The sequence below is a fragment of the Rousettus aegyptiacus genome, unplaced genomic scaffold (assembly GCF_014176215.1).
Source record: "Rousettus aegyptiacus isolate mRouAeg1 unplaced genomic scaffold, mRouAeg1.p scaffold_m13_p_2, whole genome shotgun sequence".
NCBI lineage: Eukaryota > Metazoa > Chordata > Mammalia > Chiroptera > Pteropodidae > Rousettus > Rousettus aegyptiacus.
The window spans coordinates 62701221-62724800 of NW_023416295.1; the positions used below are offsets into that span (position 1 = coordinate 62701221).

Genomic DNA, 23580 nt, shown 5'->3' on the forward strand with positions numbered 1-23580 from the left:
AATGGGTTTCAGGTCATTTTCTCATGGTTTGCACACCCACTAAACTCTGAATTCCTCCTAAGTTGTTTCATGCCTTTGAGATTTTTCACCTGATCTTTTTTTTTTTATCAGTCCACCTCCTCTAACTTTAAGAATCAACTCAATCTTCACCTCTTCTGTGGAGTAATCTTTCCCTGACCTCCTGAGGGAGAGGACATTACTCTCTCCTTTGTGTTTTGCTACTACTTACATCCCACTTCTTTATAGACTACGTTGTACTCTATGTAACACTGATGTGTGCATGCGTGTGTGTGCATGTGCATGTGCACGTGCGCGTGTGTGTGTATTTATAGGGAAGTCTGGCAGGAGTTCGTTGCTATCTGATACAGGAGATAAATATGTAGCATACATACATCTCATATCATGGCAGTTAGATTTGCATGAGATGTCCAAGGCATCTCATGTGCAGCATATTTATTGAGTGTGTGATAAGAAATAATATAATATAGTGCAGGGTAGGAAAAAGTTTCCCTTTATCTTATTAGGGTCCTGGCAAGGTCTGAAAATTTAACTGACAAAGACAGATTAACAGGAGAAAAGTATACAAATTTATTTAATATGTTTTATGCAACTCAGAAGTCTTCATAAGGAAATGAAGACCCAAAGAAACAGTTAGTCCTGAGTATTTTATGCTAGGTTTGATGAAGAGTGGACAATTGTGGTGTGGAGAAATATGATGTTAAGGAGTGTGAGGTGAGTGTAGTAAACTGGGGAAATTTAGCAAGGCTTGTTTGAATTCTTTTCAGTATCCATTTGTCTTTGGAGGTAAGATCGCTCCTTTACTCCAGGAAGAGGGAGGGTATCTCTCGCAGGAGGGTTTTATGACCTGTTTCAGACAATGGTAGTGGTAGGGGGAAAGATCAGAATGACCTACTGTTCTCCCAGACTCCTTCAGCTTAAAATACTCAATACGCTAAGGCGCCACATGCTGGGGTAGCATGTTCTGAACTCCATCATTAGTAAAGCATTACTCGAATTGTCCTATTAGAAATAATTTAAGATTTTAGTAACTGGTCCATAAAAAAAGCACTTGATAGTCAAATTAGTTTGAATAAAGTTAAACTTCTTAATCTATGTTTTAATTTTTCTTGCAATACTATTCAAAACTCTTAATGTGCTGATGTGCATTTGTCAATCTCCAAAAGTGAATCCAGTTTGCAGCATTTCCTAATCATATTTGCCCATAGAATTACTTCTTCTCTATGTACAACAGAACACAATGCAGAGACACTGATTTCCTGGTTAAGAGTAAAGTGTGATATCAACGTCATCACATGTTAATTGTTTGCCTTGGGGTCATCTATTTAAGCCTTAGTGTTCTCATCTGCAAATGTGGGTGATACCTATATCTCATTCTATTGTTGGCAAAATAGAGAGGTTTATAAAATGCCCAAGAGTTCTCAGTAGATTCTAGCAATTGTGATTGTTAATGAAAATAAGTCCAGGAGCTGGCTATTCATCCTTAGAATCCCAGCACTTTGTAGAGTTCTGGATCTGAAAGCTGAGTTGAACTCAGGCAGTTACACATGACTCAGCCTTAGGATGTATTTGGCCAAAAGGGCTTCTTTCTCTATTACCTGCATTCTTTGTCCTTTAATAGGATCTGAGACAACATTAGATAAGCCCTGTTCTGGTCATGGTCCTGCTCCTTATAGTCTTCTAGTACAAAAACAAAAATAAGACAAAAGAAGAAATGAGGCTGAACTAGACCCCTGGAGTTCATGCTCTTTAAATTTCTAAGGTAGAGCAGAAGTAATTCTCAAGTTGCAACAGATGGAGTTTTTATACTTTCTAATGAGCTAATGAGCACAAGTCCTTATCACACACCACTTTATTTTTTTCAGTTAGAAAAAACATTTTTAATTGATCCCCATCAATATTCTTGATATAAAAGAATTTGACTTTTGTTAATCTGTTATTTTAGACCACTATATCCATTATTACATATGATTATATAGCACTATAAACTATAATCTATGCCTGGAAATTATTTTGATACATTTCCTCGCTGTTCTCTATTTATGAACAAGTGCAGCTGTGGGGTGGTTCTTTGTTTACATGAAGAAATTGCAGTTCTTGAAATAAGCCAGATGTTTTTATGTTCAAAGGAAAAGATCACACCTAGTGAAGTTTTATTTACAAGCCTCGCAACAAAACAAAAGATTAAGAGAAAACTTTCAAGGGACATAGATCATAGAAACCGGCAGAACACCACAGCTTTCCCAACTTTAGGGCCCAGAGGACATTGTAAAGACACAGAAAAACTGACCTTGTGCTGGCAGTAAAAATCTATAGGTTGAGGTCATAATGACCAATAAATTACAACGAGAGTTACAACCTAAAGAGATTCCCGCTTTGACTTGGTGTCAATTCACGTTTCCAACTGCATGTCCAGTAATACATATACACAAAAGGGTGGTTTTTAAAACATGCCCTAAATTAGTGTTACTGAAAACTTCGGGAATACTTTCGGGATAGATTCCTGCAAAACAAAACTAAAACTATCACGTTTTTAAAATCGAAAGTGAAAATTGTTATACTTGTTAGCGATTAATCACTGGAGACACCAGATCTGGTATTCTAAGCAATGGTTAGCCTTGAAGAAAACCACCGCTGAGCAGAGCTTTCTTTTTCTTTCTTTTTTAAGGAGCCAAACTGTTCATCTGAGGGACACCCACCCGGGACAAGGCAGCGCCAGCCTCGGGGACGCGCGCCGTCCGCCCGGTCGCGGGGTTCGGGCGACGCCGCCGGGCGCTCCCGCCGCGCGCCGCAGCACGAAGTTTCCGGGAAGGTCGGCCGCATCCGGCCTCTGGCTGCAGCGCTCGGCGGGCGGGTGAGTGCGGCGCCCTGTTGCGGGCTGTCGTCGCTGCTCGGAGCAGTGCCGGGCTAAGCGGGATCCTGGGTGCGGAGGGAGGCGGGTTCCGCGGGGTGGGAGACGGCTGACCCCGCGCGGGAGGACAGCTGGCGGAAAGCGCCAGGCTGCGGCTCTGCAGCCCCCTTTCCCTTCCATCGCATCCCCACCCCCAGCACCGCACCTTCCCCCCTCTCGTACCGCACCCCCCTCCTCCGTCCCATCTCAGTCCACCCCACCTCATCCCTCCCCATTCCACCCCGCCCCGCCCGCGAGCTGCCCGCAATCCGGATCGCTGCGGCCACGCTGCAGCCCAGGGGGCGCGCCTGTTCCCGGGCCCATTATGCCTTCTCTATGCTGTCCCGGTGTCTGACCCCGCCTGTCGGCTTTGCTTCTATGCGGAAATAGAAACTTAAAGTGGTTTGTGTTTTCCCACTGTTCCTGTGGCGTCTCTAGAGAGTTTTTAAGAAAACTGATTTTCCTTAGGGGATTTCCTGTTCTCCGCTTGTGCAGGGTTTGGCAGTCATACCTCACTTTTCAGAATATGCAGGGATGTTCTGGAAAGAGACATCCAAAGGAGAATGTGATCTTTCCCTGTCTCTATAACATATATAAGATTTTAAAAAACTGTATAGATGTTTCACCATTTTACCAATCACCACCTTCTTCCTACCTTCCCTTCTTATTCTTTTTGCTGCCAGGCATGCGAATGGGAAGATTAGATTCTATCAGGCCTGGCGCCACAATGATATGAATATGTCAGGAATATAGGAGGTAGTGGGTGGAGGCGATTTGTGGTGATTTTTTCCTTCGCTGGTGTAACAAATTACCACAGATTTAGTGGTCTAAAAACTACACATTTATTGTCCTTAAACTTTTTAGGTTCCAAGTTTGATCTGGGTCTTACTGGGCTGCAATCACGGAGTCTGCTGGACTGCCTTCCTTTCTGTAGGCTCCTGGGGTGAATCTGTTTTCTTCCCTTTTTCTTCTTCTTTAGGCTGTCCACCTTTCTTGGCTTGGTGGTGCCCTTTCTCCACCTAAAAGCCAGAAACATATCTCTGGCCATTCTGTTGTCACATTTCATTCTGACTCTGGTCTTCTGACTTCCTCTTTCAATTTAAAGGACCTTGGTGATGAAATAAAGTAAACAATGAGATAAATCAAAATCAAGTGCCATCTGATAGGGTGCAGTATGACTTCTACGATATTCCTGCCAAAGATGCATTATCTGAATCTAAACACGAAGAAACATTACACAAACTGACCTGTTCTCTTCAAAAGTGTCAAGTTCGTAAAAGCCAAGGAAAGACGGAGAAACTGTTCCAGACAGAAGGAGACTAAAGAGACATCACAACTAAATGCAATGCATGATTCTGAACTCAATACAGGATAGTATTGAGATAACTGGCAAAATCTGAATTGGATCCAGGAATTAAATGACAGGATCATCTCTGTATCTTAAAAGTCATCTGATTAGCAAACTTAATTCAATCTACAACCTTAATTCTCCTTTTCAGTGTAGCCTAACGTATTCACACATTAGGATGTGGACATCTTTGATGGGGATCATCTGTCTGATTCCATAAAAGGAAGGCCATTACTGTATATCCTACTCATGCAAATAGGGAAAATATCCAGATACTAAATATGCCATAAGAAGTGTTGGAGGTATTTATATGCGTTAAATACATTGAGACCCTTTATCACAAGCTTTCAAGAATATTGACTTAAAAAAAGCAATTAAATAATGTTACAGTTTTTGCTTTCTAGAAATGAAATAAGAGAACCTCATATGCCTGGGATATCCTGAGCAGAACAAATACCTGTGTCAAGATATTGCACAATTCTATACATTTGGAGTGTTTTCAGTGTGTAAAACTTGTATCGTGCTCTGCCTGGGTACAGGAGGAATGGACGTGGTCCCTGGCTTCAATGTCGTGACCATATAGTCATGGAAAATGACACAGGTGCACAAATAATTAAAGCTCCTCAAAAGAGATAAAAGAGGGAGAAGTAACATACTTCAGGGGAATCAGCAAAAACTTCAAGAACTTCGGGAAAAATTTGGGGTGAACTTTGAAGAACAGTAACAATAGGTAGAAATTAAGGTAGGAGGGGAGAGAGGGTGTGACATATGGAGGGGCACAGGAGAGAAGAGGACTCTTCAAGTTTTAGTATGGTTAAGGGACTTAATCTAGGAATTGTATAAATAAGACTAGAAAGTAAATTGGGTTAGATTACATAAAAGCTTGGGTGAATGCCAAATCCCATTAAAAGGATTCTGCAGTTGTTATGTATAAGATACGTACGTTTTTATTTTGAAAGCATCTAAAACTTACAGAAAATTTGCAAGTACAATAGAAATAACTTTTTTCCCCCATGAATTATTTGAGAATAGTTTCCAACCTCATGACCCATTGCCCTGGAATTCTTGAATATGTATTTCCTACAAAAAAAGGTGTTCTCTACATAACCACAATACAGTGATCAAAATCATGGAGTTAATATTGGTACATTACTGCCATCTAATTCCTGGATCCAGTTCAAATTTTGCCAGTTATCTCAATACTATCCTGTATTGAGTTCAGAATCATGCATTGCATTTAGTTGTGATGTCTCTTTAAGTCTCCTTCTGTCTGGAACAGTTTCTCCGTCTTTCCTTGGCTTTTACGAACTTGACACTTTTGAAGAGAACAGGTCAGTTTGTGTAATGTTTCTTCGTGTTTAGATTCAGATAATGCATCTTTGGCAGGAATATCGTAGAAGCCATGCTGTGTTCTCAGTGCACCCTATCAGATGGCACATGATTTGGTTTTATCTCATTATTTACTTTGATTATTTCATTTTGGTGGCATCTGCTTTGCTTCTCCACTGTAGTTACTCTTTTTCCCTTCGAAATTTATCAGTATTTTGTGAGGAATTATTTTGAAACTAAATAAATTGTCCTTTCCTCACCAAATTTCAGTATTTATTTATGTCAGTATGGACTCATAGTTTTTTATTTTATTCAATGGGTTTAATCATTACCGTCATTATTTACTGTTATACTTAATTTGTTCCCATATTTTGGCTGCTGAGAACTATCTCAAGCTGTCTCCTTTGTCCTTTTGACTCGTCCTCAACATTCTTTGAGCACTTCCTTGCTTTTTGGCACTATAAAATGTTCATCTTGTACTTCTCCTGTCTCAGTCTCAGAAAAGGCAAGGAGACCAAAAGAGCAGTTTTTTAAAAGGGAGCATCATGCTATGACTGAGATGTTAACTACAAAGGAATGTTAATACTCATTATTTTTTATTATTGTGTTGAAAAGAAAAAGATTTTTTAGAACTCTCATATATTTGTAGCCGTAAAGTTATTTAAAATACAGACTTTGTTCAGATATAAGCCACATGGTGATAGACTTTATGATAGGAAAAAAGATATAGCAAAGAAGAGAAGTTTCTTCTGTAAAAGAGCAAAAGTTGTTATTTCTTATTAAGTTGTGTGTATATGTTATTTTCAAAATATTAAAATTTTATAATAATTAGGGAATCATGGCTACTGGTAAAGACAACGAAAAACGAGTTCTTAAGGATTGGCGAGATGAAGAATTTATGAAAGATGAACAAAATCAGGTAAAAAGGAAAAATCACTGGGCGATTTTATTTTCAAATGAAAAGATCACATTTCCCTCTTTTCCTTATGAGGGCAGGATTCTAAAGATGAAGCTCCTAGACTTATCATTAACAATTGCAATTGCTAGCATCTGCTGAGAACTCCTGGGCATTAATATTTTTTAGTATTTCAGTGAAGCATGTTTTTGTGTCGTTGTCCAGCATTACCTTGAATTTAGGAGAATATTAGGATCTTTCAAAATTTTTTTACTTCCATTATTCAAACCTTCTAAGAAGAGTCATATTTCTTTGTTTCTTACAAAGATTACAGCACTAGCTGCCTTTTCACTCCCTCATTTTTTTAATTTGCAACCAGAAATTAAGAGCTTAGTTAACAATGATCTGATCAGACCCAAGAGAGGAGGGAGGCTTAGATAGCTTAAACCATTTACCCGAAGCCATACGTGTGGCATGTCAAGGCAGCTGTATGGTAGAAATCACAGCAAGATTTTTAAATTTCCCTAGAGTAACGTACATGCAATTTAAAAGTCATATTGCAGTCACAAGTAGCTAGGAAAGGAATTGATCGAGCACTGCACTTAATTCAGAAGATCTGGGTGTCAGTCTTTGCTCTTCCAAAAATTTCTGTGATTTTGGCTTATGTGAAAGGAGGTTTTCTTGTTTGTATAATGTAGATAATAATACTTGGGAGTGGTAGGAGATTACTATTATTATGATTTGTTATTAACATGATCAAATTTATTCTGAGACTGTCTAATGTCTTTCTTTGCCTTGTTTAGGGTGAGAGAAATTTAGCTTCTTTAATTCATTTAGAAAAATGGGGTCGGGGCTGTTTAAATTTTTGGTGCTGTTTGATATATTTTTTTTTTTTTAGAAATTATTTACTGAAATGGCAAAAGAAAATATACGGTTAAGTGAGGAGATTCAAAAGCTCGAAGCTGAGTTACAAGAGGCCATGAAAAGCTCTCAGGTAACCCCTTTACTTATTTTATATGTCACATTTTTACCAACACCATTTTCAGGAAAAGCAGTTATATAAAATCACTTTTAAAATATTATGGTCATCCACAACACCACTGCTTGTAATAATCCCAAAGTGAAAATAACCTACTGTCCTTCCATAATAGAGTGAATTAATAAAGTGGGATGTCTTCGCACAATGAAATACTACACAGCAATGAGAATGAATAGACTACAGCTACGCACAACAACATGGATGCATTTCATAAACATAGTGTTGAGTCAAAAGAACATAAAAGGGGGCATACTATATGCTTCCATTTAAATGTAGCACAGAAGCAGGATATTAGGAATTAGCATGGTGGTTACTTTTGTGGGCAGATAGGAACTAGAAGGGGACCCAAGAGACCTCTGGCGTGTTGGTTATTTTCTGTTTTTGATCTGGGTGCTGGTCACATGTGTGTGATCACTTTGTAAAATGTCATCTTGGTGTGTGCTTATGATAATGTACTTTTTACACTCATGTATACATTAACAAAAATTATAAAAGCAAAAAAATGATCACTATATCATTTTTGGATGAAATTCTTGGTCTTCTCACTAAATTCATTTTTATTCTCCTCATCCAAACTGCTACAGTAATTAAAATAAATTTCACAGTATAAAAAAATTGAGTGTATCTCTTCATCATTATTCTCTCCAAAATTTTCCTATGTTTGAATTAGACATAACTTTCATCCCTTTTTTCTTCATAACCGCTGATATTGTTACAAAAATAACAGTTGTTTCTTTACATGATTTAAATGCTTAAGGCATGGTCACTTTTTGTTTCTGAAATGGGGGATAAGATATTGAATATCAGGAAGTGAGAATTCCCATGTTTATGAGGGTTAGAGAAGACTCTATTAAGATTCTGGTTATTTCTCAGGCTGGAGCCAGAATTATTTAGTCTTACAACTCAAAGGGCCTTGAAAACCAGACAGCTTAGTTAATCCACTTTACAGAGGATCGAATCTGTGGTCCAGAAGGCATAAGTAAATTGTAATCTGCCACAGTGTGCTCAGGACTGGAATCAGGTACTCTCCCACTCACTCCAAAAGCTCTTGACTTCTCTAAGCACAGGCGTACTTCAGAAATGTGGGTTCAGTTCCAGACCACCATCATAAAGCAAATATTGCAATATAAGTGAGTCATACGATTTTTTGGTTTCCCAGTTATATAAAAGTTATGTTTACACTGTATCGTAGTGTATTAAGTGTGCAATAGTACTATGTCTAAAAAAATATAATATCTTACTTAAAAAATACTTGATTGCTAAAATATGCTAACCATCTGAGTTGTCAGCAAATTGTAATCTTTTTGTTGGTAGAGGGTTTTAACCTTCAATGTGTAGAATACACAATATTTATGAAGTGCAATAAAGCAAAGTGCAATAGAACAAAGTATGCCACATTATTGGGAAACACTTTGCTTTTTCTCAGACATTACAGATTGTTTTGAAATCAGAATTATGATAATCAGAAATTCTGCTGAAGTTACATGTAAAGATATACAATGACTATGAGATTAGATCAAACAACTCAAGAACACTTTTTATTTCAGTGTGTAAGTAACCATGGGAAATAGAAATGCAAACACTAGATTCATTTGTGCATTTATGTGTAGTCGTATAGGTCTGTTGATCCCAGTGATTTTAAGCAGCTAAGTATTACCACTTAACTTTATCTTCCAGATTATAGATCTTGTTGATAGTGTCCCTTCACATTTTTATAAACCTAAGTTGTGTTAGTGGTTCGAAAGTTGACACGCAGGTATTGGGGAAGGGGGAATTTAAATTTGATAAATTTTAAATTATATAAGTCAGAAGTCTTTCTTTTTGGATGAAATTATCAGGGTTTGCTATTAAAATAACTACAGCGTACTCTGGCCTCCATTTTTGCAGTAAGATTACTCTAATGATTCCCTGTGAGCTAGCCTATTATTGGCACAGTTGTTTAAAAGTTACTTATCTACAGGAATGATATAGACTTTAGATTGAAACATTATATAGCAGTGACCAGTTAGAAAAAGTGAGACAGAAAGAAATCTAACTATGAGAGGTGAACATACAGTGTAAATGTATATATGCCTTACTGTTAAAATGTACAGGTAAAACTTATTGGATTTTGTTAAACAAGGCCACCATAAAAAAAAATAATTAAAAAAAAGAAAAAGTGAGATATTATAGACTTATATTTTCATATGTGAAATAATATTAAACGGTCAGTATCTTATTACATTACTGACTACTTACCTGGGCAGAAGAAATTACTGAAGTGATTAAATGAGACCACACTGGGTATTGTGTGGGATTCTGAAATCAGTGGAGAATGAATTATTGGATGATCAGATCACTGGAAAGACTTAAGTTATTTCTTGTCTTGATTGTAATTTAACATTTGTGTTTGAATTAGATTAAAGAGGATATTCCTAAAACAAAGATGAAATTTACATCTTTAGAGAATCCAGAGAATGACGGCCAGTTTTTAAATATCTCCTGTTCATTTCAAGTGAGGTCTCCAGTTCCTTATGAGCTACAAAAAGGAGAAGCGCTTATCACCTTTGAAAAAGAAGAAGGTATGACTAACATTCTACAGTATGACCATGTTACTTTTGGAAAGCACTTGGACTCTCAGAGCGCTTTCATAAATATTTGGCTTTGCTTTACAATTTTTACACATATTATTTCATTTAATCCTCAGATTGAAACTGAGACAGGTATGATAATCTCCATTTCACAGAAAAGAAAACTGATTCTGAGACATTAAGTGATTTGAATATGATCACTCATTCAGAACACATTGGCTCTGAGACTCAGGCTCAGGTGTTGTGATGTCCAATACCAGCATCTTTCTATTATACCTGCTACCTCCAAATAATAATATTAGTAATAATGTTTTAAGGAGTTAGAGCTCTACATGGTTCCCATAGACATTATCTCACTTTATACCCACATAACTCTATGAAAGCAATAAGATAGGAGAGTTCCTATTTATATTTTATAGCCAAGAAAACAGATTCTCAGATGTTTTAAGTGATTTACCTAAGGACACATGACCAGTGAATGGAAAGAACCCAGGAGTCAGAGATTTGGAATGAGACCTGATGTTTGCTAAATCCGCCATGGTAAAGGACCCTGTTCAGAGCTGGGGCTGGGGGTGGGGGGGTAGGGGTGAAGGCGGGGCGCCCTAATGAGGAGAAACTGGCTTTGAATACCAGCTTTGCACCTTTCTAGAATTGTGATTTGGGTTGGGTTTGTATAAATCTCAGATTCTTGTGACAGGACTTGTGGTTGTACCTACCTCATGGGGTTGCTTTGAATATTAAATGATAAACATTGTTAAGTACTTAGCACAATGTCGCACACATAATAAACACTTAATAAATGTTAGCTGTCATTGTTGCTACATGTTAGGAATTTTCCAGATAAATTTTCTAGAAAACAGGAAATCTGATGATTTGGCATAATTATATTACTGAGCCTCTCCCATTTGTGTGGATAAATTGGACATGATAGTTTTGTGATCAGTAAGCAAAGCTATCAACTTTTTAATGAATAATATCAAAGCATTTTAGCAAAAATAGAATTTTTGCTCAGGTCCATATATTTAACAAATTGCAGAGCTGAGAGACAAATCTTTCTACTAGATAACATTCCTCTGAAGAGGCCACTATATGTCAAGTTATAGTATGGGACCAGACTGTCTTCACAGGCCCTTCCAGTGCTCAGATGCTGAGAATCTATTATTATAACTCATGTCTCCTGATGCCTGGTCCATCACTAGAGCCTGAAAATAAGTGTTAAAAAGAAAAGGATCCAAGGAGGTCAAGAGGTACAAACTTCCAGATATAAAATAAATAATTCATGTCTATGGCCATGCCATCCTGAACAAGCCAGATCCCATCTGATCTTGGAAGCCAAGCAAGGTCGGGCCTCGTTAGTACTTGGATGGGAGACCACCTAGGAAGATGCAGTAGGTGTGAAAAGTAAATAAATAAATAAAAAATTAGGGATTGTAAGCTGACAAGGTCCTTGCAGTCTGTGAGGTCAACCAAGGGTTGCCTCACCTAAAAAAAAATAAATCATGGAGATGTGATGTACAGTATGGCAACTATAGTCAGTAATATATTGCACATTTGAAAGTTCCAAGAGAGTAAATCTTAAAAGTTCTCATCAAACAAACAAATTTTCGTAACTTTTTATAGTAGCAGATGGTAACTAGACTTAACGGTGATCACTCTGCGGTATATACAAATATCAATTTATGAAGTTGTACACCTGAATCTAATATAATGTTATATGTCAATTTTACCTCCATAAAAACAAAAACAATAGAACAAAGGCATTCTGGTAGGTCAGTATATACACCAACTGTTCATTCACCTGGGGTCTACCACTGCAGCTGAGGATGGAGGAGAGACCAAGAGCCATGCTGGCAATTGGCAGTGGTAATTGGGATATACCTTTAAGACGGAAGTGTGGATTTGAGAGGCAAGGATTCTACATAGGGATTACCTAGGAATTCTAGGAAAAGGATTCTCTTCAGAGGCAGTTACATCACTGCTTCTGAACTAGGCATGGCTCTGAGGTTCTGCTCTCCTGGGACAACTTTGGGTTTATGCAGTTAAACAACAGATGGCTTTTGATGGTTGGAATCACAAAAGTGATTCCTCTCAGCTGCATCAGATCACCAGATGTTGGAGATTTGGGTGTGGGGAGTGAGAGTGAAAGAGCATCATCTAAGTATTACTTCACTGATATTTTCTCCTATCATTGCCTGTTGTCTTTAACCAAAAACAGAGCCATAATTCAAGTTCTAGTCATATTGCGATACGAGGAGTGTAAATTCCCTCATGACAACGCCCTATCTCCTAGCCCTGTTTCTCAATTCCTTCAGCTACGGCGTGCTAGCTGATTGTCCTAAAAGACATGCGAAATTTATTAGACCAGGAGTGAGCATCTCTTATCTTCTCGACAAGCAGCTTCAAATATTAACAACTGAAGTATTATAAACTTGCATGTCACACAATTAAAAATAAACACACCCATATGAATTTTAAAGTGACATACAGTTGCTGTTTGTAGTTCTAATGATTTTTGGCATAATTGTATTACTGAGCCTCTCCATTTGCATGGATAAATTAGACATGATAGTTTTGTGATCAGTATAGCAAAGCTATCAACTTTTTATTGAATGATATTAAAGCATTTTAGGAAAAGTAGCATTTAATATGGTAAAAAAAAAAAAAAAAGACTTACTCTTTGATATTCAAGCCTGTGTGGTCTTTAATATGTAATCCTTGGGAAAGACAGATACAAAAAATAAATATTTATTTTTATGGTACTTGTAACATATTAAGAAGAAATGGCAGGAATGACACTGACTCACAAGCTTACTCAACATGGAAGAAATTTCTGGTTGTGCTTTAATGGGAATTCTCTGAAATTCTGTCAACAATGGAAAGGAAGGGTGTGTGGCTATAATGAAATAACATGAATTTCCAAAGGATTATCAGGCTTATCTCTTGAGAAACAAATCTAGAACTTGATGAGGATTTCTACATTGCATTTGTGCTGATGTATTTTGACATTAATATATCCTACTTTAGTATCAAGACCATTATCTCTTGGAAATCCTAAGAAAAGTTTAAAAATTAGATCCTTTAAACTAAAGAAAATTGAAAATATTCAAGATAATTTGTTCTTAAACCAAAAGGGTAAAAATGTAGTGAAATGTTGGAGATTAATACCTCTCAAATTATTTTTCAGTTGCCCAAAATGTGATTAGTATGCAGAATCATCATGTGCGGATAAATGATGTCGATCTGGAGGTTGTGGCCAAGCCCGTTCCATTGAAGCCTGGAGTCAGATTCCAGGTAATGTGGTGATTAAAACTTTTCAGATTTCTATTAAACGTGGACACTTTTCTCATTCCTATTTCTGAATATGAAATGATTTCCCAGGTTCACATAGAAGTCTCTAAAATAAAGGTCAATGTTACTGAAATTCCTGATGAATTGCCTGAAAGTCAGATGAGAGACAAGTTAGAGCTGAGCTTTTGTAAGTCCCGAAATGGAGGCGGAGAAGTGGAATGCGTGGAGTATGATAAGCAGACCCGAAGTGCCGTCATCACATTTGTGGAAACTGGAGGTATGCACACATTTAGAAAGTTAAAAATTACTCTACCATTTAAATTATGTTCTGCCATTTTTGAAAGTATTCCTTTTCTATTTTATTTGAAATTTATTAGCAAAATAATAGGAAATTTTAAAAAACCTTATAAAATGGTTGAGTCCTGAAAGTGATTTTCATGAATTCTACTAAGAATCCTACAAATAATGAATACATAAATCTTAGAGCATCCTCATTACGTGCCAAGCACGGAGCCAGGTGTTTGTATACGTTTATCTTCTCTGATCCTCAGCACAGCTGTTAAGGTTGGTGTTATATTCACTTTATTGATGAGGAAACTGAGGCTTAGGGAGGGTAAGTGACATATCCAAGATTTCACAATGGGTGTGTGACAGAGAAATTTAAATATATTTATGTAAAGCTGTCTCTTCCATCCCACCTATTAGGATTGACAAGGTTCTCTTAGGTGAAGGAGATCAATTCCAGAGAAGAGAAGTGGTGTTGGAAAGGACAGCTAGACATCTGTTCCTTTTATAGGTAGAAACGGACTTTTATCAAATCATCTGAGGGAGGTTTACATCCTTACGGTTAAAACTAGAAGATTCTACAGCTGCTTCTGGTAATATGTTCAAGTGATTTTCAGTGTAAAAATTTCTTGCTCTAATTTACAGGGCTTCTCCTGGGTTTGCACATATAACAGAAATCCAACTGTACAGTTAAAAAACATTAACTGATTAGGCTTTTTTCGTAACAAAGTAATCCTTGTTTTTAAAAGAAATTGAAATAATAAGAGAAAAGCATTAATTTAGTAAAAATTGAGATATTTTTTTAAACTTCTCTTTCGCCTACTATGTAGTTAGTTCTGGTTAGGTCTTTTTAAAATTGCTGGATCATGTGATAATTCTATGCTTAACGTTTTGAGGTACTGCCTTATTATTTTCCCCTGTGGCTGCACCATTTTACATTCCTACCAGTAATGTACCAGGCTTTCAGTTTCTCCACAGCCATCCCAGCAAGGGCCTGCACTCTTAACCCCTGACTGGGGAGAAGAGGAAAAAAAAAAAAGATTATATATTATTAAGAACTTTTTCTGTTAAATTTTATGATATCTTGACACAATGCCTTTTTCTCTTCTAGGAAGAAAATACTACTAAATATAAATCTGATTTTTTTTGTTTTGTTTTGGAGAAAGCTTATTAACTTTTATTATTTGCCTTCACTTTATCTAGGTGACGTCCAGTGCTCTCCCACATCTTTGGTTAATGTCATTATATCAGTTTACCGAATAGCATGTATTAGTTATAGGATAACTAACACACGTACATAAACACATATACTATACTAAAATAGTAGGATACTATATATGCGTGTATGCATATATAGTAAAAAATATATGTTATAAAATATATACAGATATACTATTCTAATCAGATATACTATTCTAATTTTCCTTTAGAAACTGGGAAACAGTCTTCTTACGATGGGTGGGTTACTGTGCATTGACTGACTGAAGTGGATAATTCAAGAGAGAAAGATCTACTTAAACCTTATTCTTGTTTGTTCTATGTTTTTCAAAATTGTGTACTGTGAAGTCTTTAAGTGGACTATAGAATTTTTAAAAATTTAATCACTCAATTTACTGTTGATTGTGATACTCTGAAGGAAGTTTTAACTTAGGTTAAAATGTTTATGCAATAAATAAAATAATTTTTTAAAAATTTACTTCTAGTTGTGGACAACATTTTGAAAATGGAAGACTATCCTCTTTATATAAATCAAAACTGCCATAGAGTTGTTGTTTCTCCGTACATAGAAAAACATGTGAAAAAGTTTCAGGTAAAGTCATCTTTTTTCTTTCATTTTGGAAACTTACTGCTTGACCCTATCCCCACCAAAAAAAAAAAAAAAGTTGCGAGTCTGTTACTATTTGAATCTTCTTAGTGAGGGAATAGCAAAATAGTTTCTTCATTTCTGCTTGGTGCAGAATGAATTTGTCTTTTAAAAAATTATTTTAATGTAAAACTATATCTTATTTAATTTATTATACACTTTTTAAAACTGAAATTACTCATATAATGGCACAATTGTGTACATGGAGACATAGCTACATTTATCTCATATGTGTACTACCGTTGGGCATTAAAAATAATTTTTCCTGCTCATTTTCTCTGAACTCATTATCTTTACGCTAAATTTGCTCCCTTTTTCTATTTCAACTCAGGTGTTAGATGTTACCACCCTCTACCTCGTCCACCAACCTGAAAGCTAAACTCATGCTTAATTAACTCTTCTTTTTACTTTACCTCAGATATTCATTTGGTCACTCAGTCTTGTCACTTCCACTTCTGACCACCTCTCTAACTAGTCTTTTGTTTAGAGTTGCTCTCCTTTCCTCTGTTTGTCATAGTGCCACAAGAGTTGTCTTTCTGAAACTCAGATCTGACTCTTGATGTTCTCTTGCTTGAAAAATCTTTCTGAGGCTCCTTGTCTCAACTAAGATAACTCCAGAATATTAAGCAGAGCTTATAGATGTAAAGTTTTGCAATTCAAAACTCTTAGAAATTGTTTTATTTATTTATTTTTACTTTCCTTCTTAGGTATTTTCAGGAATATCTAAGAGGACGGTGCTTCTGACTGGAATGGAAGGCCTTCAGATGATGGATGAAGAAATTATAGAGGATTTAATTAACATTCACTTTCAACGGGAGAAGAATGGTGGTGGAGAAGTTGATGTGGTCAAGTGTTCTCTAGATCAACCTTACATAGCATACTTTCAATAATAGACTCATGGAATCATATGAAAATTAGATCTTCTGAGCCCAAATCACTCTCAGTGTTTGACAAAAATGAATATTTTTTTCCTTGAAAAATGAAAACATAAATTCTTTAGTGTCCATATATTCTTAGAGACAAAATACATTTTCATTGTTTTAAATTCTTCTTTGTTCTCGTCTGTGCTGCATATTTACAAATGTAGTAAGTGCATTGTATGAAAAACAGTTTTGTTCATAAATTATGTGGATTGGTGCCATGTCTTTTGAAATCAACTGTTAAGTAATACTGTTGTCCCCCTGCCATGTTGTATCATTCTGTCATAGTCATGCAGGCCAATTCTGTTTTGGTTCCAGGTCTTAACATTTCCCCATGACTCTTAACATTTCCCTAAAGAAATGTTATACTTAGCAGTTTGAGGCTTCTGTAGAATTTACTGAATTTTAAGGAACTTCAAGAGAAATCATTTTCTACTTTCCAAAGCATTTCATTCCAAAAGTATTTCTCAGAGCCAGGTGTGGTGGGCTTTTTTTTTTTTTTTTTTTTCATTTTCCTTCACCCAGAGTGCCAACTGACCCCTGTTCCTTCCAAGACATCCCTTCTCCAAATGGAACTTTTAAAGACCAGAATTTCCTTTTTTTAATACTTGCAATGTAAAGAATTCATTTAAAGGACTGAAAATAGAGAGATAAGTGTAAAGCTGCTGGCTTATCGCTCATCATGCTAGATGCTGGGGGATGCCTGAAGGTAAAAACACAATACCTTTCATTTCAGAGCTAAAGATTGAGTTGGAAAGATACCCAGTTTATTAGCATCTCACTGTTTTAACTTGCAAAACTTTAAATGGTAAAATTCAAGTTTCCCATTCAGGGAAGGTAAAATTCTCTTTGGTAAAGAATGTTTGGACAGCTTTTATCTTAAATACATATTAAAATACTGGCAGAAATGAAATGCTTTTAGAAACTATTCTAAACCTAAACCTATCTAATGCTGCTTGCCATCTAAAATAAACGAAAAGAAATATTGGGGGGGGGGGAAAGCTTTGTTTTTCTTTTGATATTTTATTTTTAGGTTTTAAAGTTGTTGTGCTACCATGAGAAGTAGTCATTATTCTTTTATTGCTCTTTGGAATTAGAGATGGTGTGTAAAAAGTGGGCGTTTATAATAAATCTCCATATTCATTGTTTTAGAAAATCTCTCATTATGTTAGTTCTTTGGAAATAGTACTATGATTTCAAGTTCCCCAAAATACAGGAAGAACAAGTTAAATGACCTTATTTGGTTTCACTTGGTTCAGTTTCACTAGCACAGTCATTTTAAGTCAGGGCAGACTGCCAATCAGAAAGAATTATTTCCTAATATTTAGGACAGAGTCTGAAATAGTCATTTTTATTTCTTTGGGGGCCTTCTTCAGGCAGCAAAATAGATAATTCAATTCTAAATTTTCACAATGGTTTTTGATAAATGTTACTTAGGAAATTATTCTTTTCCTCTTTTTGCTGCTCCACCTGTGTGTGATCTTCCCGGATATTAGAAATCAAACATTGACTTCCTTGCCTATTTCTAGGGTTTTAGAGATCTTATAGGAGGAAAGTTGTCTTTGAAAATTTACCAAAAGATACTGTTTTAACTATTTAACATATTTTATTTTAAGCTCTACTTAATGTGTGAAAAGACATTGTCAATATTTAAGTCAGGAAAGATAGATAGTGGAATTACAAGTCTCTCTAGCTGTTTATAGATTTACCAGTTAAGTAGGCTAGGTAACCTATGATGACAAACCACCTTCCATCTCAGTAGCCTAACAAAATAAATGTTTAATTCACATTCATGTTAAATGTCAACACGGGTTGGCAGGGGACTCTGTTTGTCCTAGTCACTTAAGTCCCCATCTTGAGACATTCTTCCAGAATCATGGAGGTAGAAAAAAATGACATCTGGAGAATCTTGCACCAGCAATTAAATGCTGTGACCCAGAAGTGACCTGCGTCATTTCCTCTCACATCTCATTGGCCAGAAATAGTTACATGGCCTCACTGAAACATGAGGGGACTAGAAAATTCTGTCCTATAAAAATGAAGAGAACCAGCTATAACTGAGCCAAAATAATAAGGAGTGTGCTTTATCTTATCCTACTGGTCATCAATATTTTTAACACTCGTCTTTACCTATAAAACATACGTCCCATTCCCGAGGGAGAAAAACAAAACAAAACAAAAATCCCCCCAATCATGGCATCAAATTCAAAAGTGTATGAGGTATAGGTGATATGTGGTGGTTTCTAGATCGGGTATAAATGTTACTCCTCTTTCTCCAGAGACCCTACAGTATACAGTGCTGGAACTAGAACAATATAACTGCAATAAACTCTACCACATTTGGAAAGGGACAGAATAGGAGACGCATGGCAATCACTGAGCCAAAGCCATCCTGAAATCCCGTTGAGTAGATCTGTGCTCAATACCTGCTGGGTGTGGAATTTTGTTTAGGCTGTGATTCCATTCTAGATATTCTTCTCTTGCTCCTTGTCCTCATAGCTCCTGGACATTCTTCTCTTTCCCTTATTCTCCTTGGCCACATCTGGAATGGACATTTGAAATGTGTCCTTGGGGGCTGAAAAGCTTCCTCACTCAGTACACTTCCTGTGATCAATGTTTGGGACCCAAGTTTTTAAAATTTTGAACAGTCACAATCTCTTCACTCCATCTGGTGGCCATTTAGCTGGTACAATTAAAAATCTTATCAGGTTTCTTACTCATTTTCTTCTGGTCAGTTTATATGTGCTAATAGCAACACCCACAGTTTTTTTCTGGACTTGCTTTTTAGGGTTGCTGTAATTTTCTGTTATCTTGGCCCCATTCTTCTTTACTTCTCTTCATTAAATTATGGGTACTTTGAGTCTCTCAGGCCACTTCAGTTTTTTTTTCCCTGAGCTGGTTTGTGCAGTTAAAAGGGTTTATTGAATTCCGCAATCTTAATTGGTGTTTGTGCTTTGAGAGACCATTATCTGGTCAGAGATTCAAACTTGATTTGATCTTCACCATAAGGCAGGTTCTAATCAGCCTTCGTTATTCAAAGGTCTCAGTTTTATAATTTGAGAATGAGAATGTCTTAAATTTGTGATAACAAAAACAACACAAATTCTATTATCTGTATCTTGATAATTATTTATTTTTATAAGATGTGGTATACATTGTAAAGATTTCTAAAAATAGGATAAAAATTAAATTATTTTTTAATGAGTAGTACCCACTGCTGAAAAGGAGCAATGAAATAGCCATTTATTGGACTTTTAACAAAAATATAGACCTATGCCTCTCTTTCTGGAAAGCAATTGCAGCCACAGGAATAAAGATCCTTAAAAGGATTTATATCCTTTAATTTGTCAACCTAGTTCAGAACTGTAAAAAAAAGATTTGTATACCAAGATAAGCAAGTGTTTATATACATCAAAGCACTTACAAATGGGAAAAAAAATTGGAAATCATTTAATGTCCAATAGTAAAGAAATAATAACATATGGTATATTCACAAGAGGAAATGTGATATGGTTTTTTTTTTTTTTTTTTTTTTTTTTTTAAAAAGGATTGGAAAGAAGGATATAAAATGTTTACCATTATCTCTGGGGGTAGATTTTTGTGAGTTTTATTATCTTCATTACACTTTGTATATTTTTCAAGAATGAGCATTTCTTTTTGAATACCAACTGGATATCATTAATGCTATTCACTAAACAGTTTTGGCTTTCTGCCTCCCAAGCATATGATAGGATTGAACATGTCAACCAATTTGATTTTACTTAAGCTACGAGACAGAAACAAGTACAATGAGATAGGAGGTCTTATACCTAGAGCTATGAGATTAAAATATTTTTTTGAATTCGGTTTCAATAATAAGTTGCTAGAATTACTTTGGCTACATTTTGAAGTCATGCTTCAAGAATACTTTGGCTATAGGGGAGGAAGAAGTTTGCCTTGACCCTTTTAGAGTCCCTGGCTAGATCTGGAAATTAAACTGACAAAGACGGATTAACAGACAAAAGCATGAAAATTTATTTAAGATAATTTTCATGCAGCACAGAAATCTTCAAAAGGAAATGAAGATCCAAAGAAATGTTTAAACCCAACAGTTTTTATGCTAGGGTTAGAAAAGAGTTCAAAGTAATAGAAAGTAAAAATTGATAGAATAAAGAGTATCAGCTAAGCGTAGTAAACTAGGGGAAATTTGGCAAGACCTTTTCATAAGGATTGCTTTCTGCGTCCCTTGGTCTTTGGAGATAAGAATGCTTCTTTCCTCTGGGCAAAGGGAAGGCATCTCTTTACAGAAAGGTTTTATGACTTGTTTTTAAGGTGAGAAAGGAAAGGTGAGAAAATTCTTCTTGCACATGCTATTTCTCATATTCCTTCAGAAATACTCAATATGCCAAAGTGTCCCATATTTGAGGTAGCATGTCCTGAACCCTCTTAGGGCGTACGAGTTGCAATGGCTGGTGCCTGCAAGGGTGACAGTTGCTCTATGTCAGGTTTGATGGCACAGATGGGTAGACCTGCACTCCCAAGTCTAATACGAGATGTATTATTAAGAGGGTCCCCACTTGGATTATTCTAATAAAAGTTGATCTTTGTTCTCACTCCCAGCCCAAACCACAATTTTTATACTTTCTTTCTTCATAGACTTGTCTTTTCTGGTTAAACCGAATTATATAATATGTGGCTTTCGTGTCTGGTTTTTCACCTAGCATGATGTTTTTGAGCTTCGTCCTTGTAGCAGGCATCACTATCTATTTTATTCCTTTTTATTGCTGTATGGTATGTATATACATACAATGTACTACTATACCTGGTGATATATACTATATATGTGTGAACTATACATAAACACATATATGTGTGTGTATATATGTATATGGCATTTGGTTTACCCTTTAAGCAATTGATGCCCATTTGGGTTATTTCCAGTTCTTGACTATTATGTATAATGTTATGAACATTTGCGTATCTTTGGACATGTTATTTTGCTCGGATAGTTAGTTATCTAAAAGTGAATTTCTTAGTCATATGGTAAATTTATTTTTAACTTTTCGAGAAACTGCTAAATTGTTTTAAAAGGTGACTGTAACATTTTATTTTCCCACTATGTGTGAGAGTTTTCATTTCTCCATATTTTTGACATTTGTTACTATTTTTCTTTTTGATTATCGCCATTTTAGTCAGCGTGGAGTGGTATCTCATTGTAGTTTTAGTCTACATAGCTTTGTAATAATGTTGAGCATATTGTCATGTGCATATTAGCCATTAATATATCCTCTTTGATGAAATGACTATTCAACTTTCTGTCCATTTTTTTAAACAAATTTTAAATTTTATTAAATTTATTGGAGGTGACATTGGTTAATAAAATTGTGTTGGTTTCAGGTATACTTTGTAATACATCATCTGTATATTGCATTGTGTGTTCACCACCCAAAGTCTAATCTTCTTTTTGTTCATTTTTAAATTGGATTGTCTTATTTTGAGTTGTAAAAGTTCTTTGTATATTCTGGATACAAATACATTACTAGGTATGTGATTGCAAATATTTTCATGGTGTTCTTTCATCGTAGTGGGATACATTAGTCAGGGTATGCTAAGTAATATTGCTGAAAAAATTCCAGTGGCTTAAGGGAGGAGTCCTCAAACCCCCTGACTAGTGCTCGGTGAGCAGCAGGTGTACTGTGAAGTTTCATCTGTATTTGCAGCTGCTCCCCAGCGCTAGCATCACTGCCTCAGCTCCACCTCAGATCATCAGGCATTAGATTCTCATAGGAGCATCGGTCCCTGATGCCAAAAAGGTTGTGGACTGCTGGCTTAAAGTATCAAAGTTTTATTTCTCACTCATGTAAATTTCATTATGGGTCCAAGTAACTCCCTAGTGCATGTGTTCTGTTTTGGCTCACTGATGCACGTTCTTCTCAACACATGAGCACCAAGGCAAAAAAGAAAGAGCATTGGAGACTTTTGAGCTGGCAATGAACTGCTTCCCCCCAAATATGTGAGACATGTCAATTCTCTTATTTCATTGGCTGAACGAATCATATGACCATACCTAACCTCAAAGGGTGAAGAAGAGAGATTCCTCCAATGTGTCTGAATGAAGAAAAGAATAAGGAATATTGGTAAGCACTACTAATGTCTACCATGTGGGGAGAAAACAAGCAAGAAAAAATAAATCTATGAAGATATTTTTAGAAAGGGGTGAGCAGCATTAAGATGGAATAACAGAATGATGTAATAACAATTAGCTGTGAGGAATGAATATAGAGCGAGTAATCAGAAAGTCTGTCTGAAGAGGGGTCATTTGAACCAAGACTCCAATGACAGGAAAGAGTCAGTTAGGTGAGGATCCAGGAGGAGCTTTACAGCCCCACACAAAGAACCACCGTCAGGAAAAGCCTCCATAGAAGATGCTTGTTGGTGGTGGAAACAGAGGCTATGAGGACATTGGTAGGTGGTCTGGCCAAAGAAAAAAGATCAAGGACATTTTGCTTTCCAGAGGGTCAATGTAATTTTATTTAAAGAACAATGGGAAAACAATGCAGTGTTTAAACAGGACCAAACCTGATTTGCATTTTAAAAATATCCTGGGTGTGGTCTCCAGAATGAACTGAAGGGGAATGAGGCTTGATAGAAACTTGATCTGGGATGTGGAGGTGGAGGTGGAGTTGGAGAGAGTGTGAAATTTATGAGATATATTAATAGAGCTAAGGAAAAGAGAAATCAAGGAAGACAGGTGAATCATGAGCTTGAACTCCTAGGTGGGTAGTGCAACTATTTACTGAGAGGAGAGGAAGGACAGTTCTGCTTGGTCTTATTAAATTTCACATGTTTGTTAGACATTCAAGTGTGCATTTAGGTATAGGGATCTGAAAATAAAATATAAATTGGGGAATTACATACAGATCTCATTCTGTTTTACAATCTTCATAGACTTAGGCCTTTTAGATGTGCCACTGGCCATGTAATAAATAGCTCTATTCATGGGTTAACTGGATGGGTCCTAGTTTTGAAAAAAAAAAAATTATGTGCATTACAAGCAACTCAAAATTTATGTGCAATATCTTAGTTCCACTGGTGCATTTAGCTTCATAGTTATGAAGGTGGAATTGCTAATCTAAGGCTATGTGCATTTTCACT

General features: G+C 36.2%; 1 protein-coding gene across 1 annotated transcript; it reads left to right on the forward strand.

Moving 5' to 3' along the window:
• The first annotated feature begins 2744 nt into the window (after positions 1-2744).
• Positions 2745-17602, forward strand: NMI (N-myc and STAT interactor). The gene is made up of 8 exons (XM_016151115.2): positions 2745-2872; positions 6418-6504; positions 7379-7474; positions 9918-10080; positions 13274-13380; positions 13468-13654; positions 15366-15472; positions 16234-17602. Exons 2-8 carry the CDS (start codon positions 6424-6426, stop codon positions 16414-16416), a joined length of 924 nt encoding a protein of 307 aa, XP_016006601.1. The 5' UTR covers positions 2745-2872; positions 6418-6423; the 3' UTR covers positions 16417-17602.
• The last annotated feature ends 5978 nt before the right edge of the window (positions 17603-23580 follow it).

Bases quoted from the DNA above. Each gene is read 5' to 3' on its own strand.
- NMI (XM_016151115.2), top strand. From the start codon at position 6,424: ATGGCTACTGGTAAAGACAACGAAAAACGAGTTCTTAAGGATTGGCGA. The intron at 7,475-9,917 runs GTAACCCCTTTA...TGTTTGAATTAG, and splicing joins AGGCCATGAAAAGCTCTCAG to ATTAAAGAGGATATTCCTAA. The intron at 13,381-13,467 runs GTAATGTGGTGA...ATGATTTCCCAG, and splicing joins AGCCTGGAGTCAGATTCCAG to GTTCACATAGAAGTCTCTAA.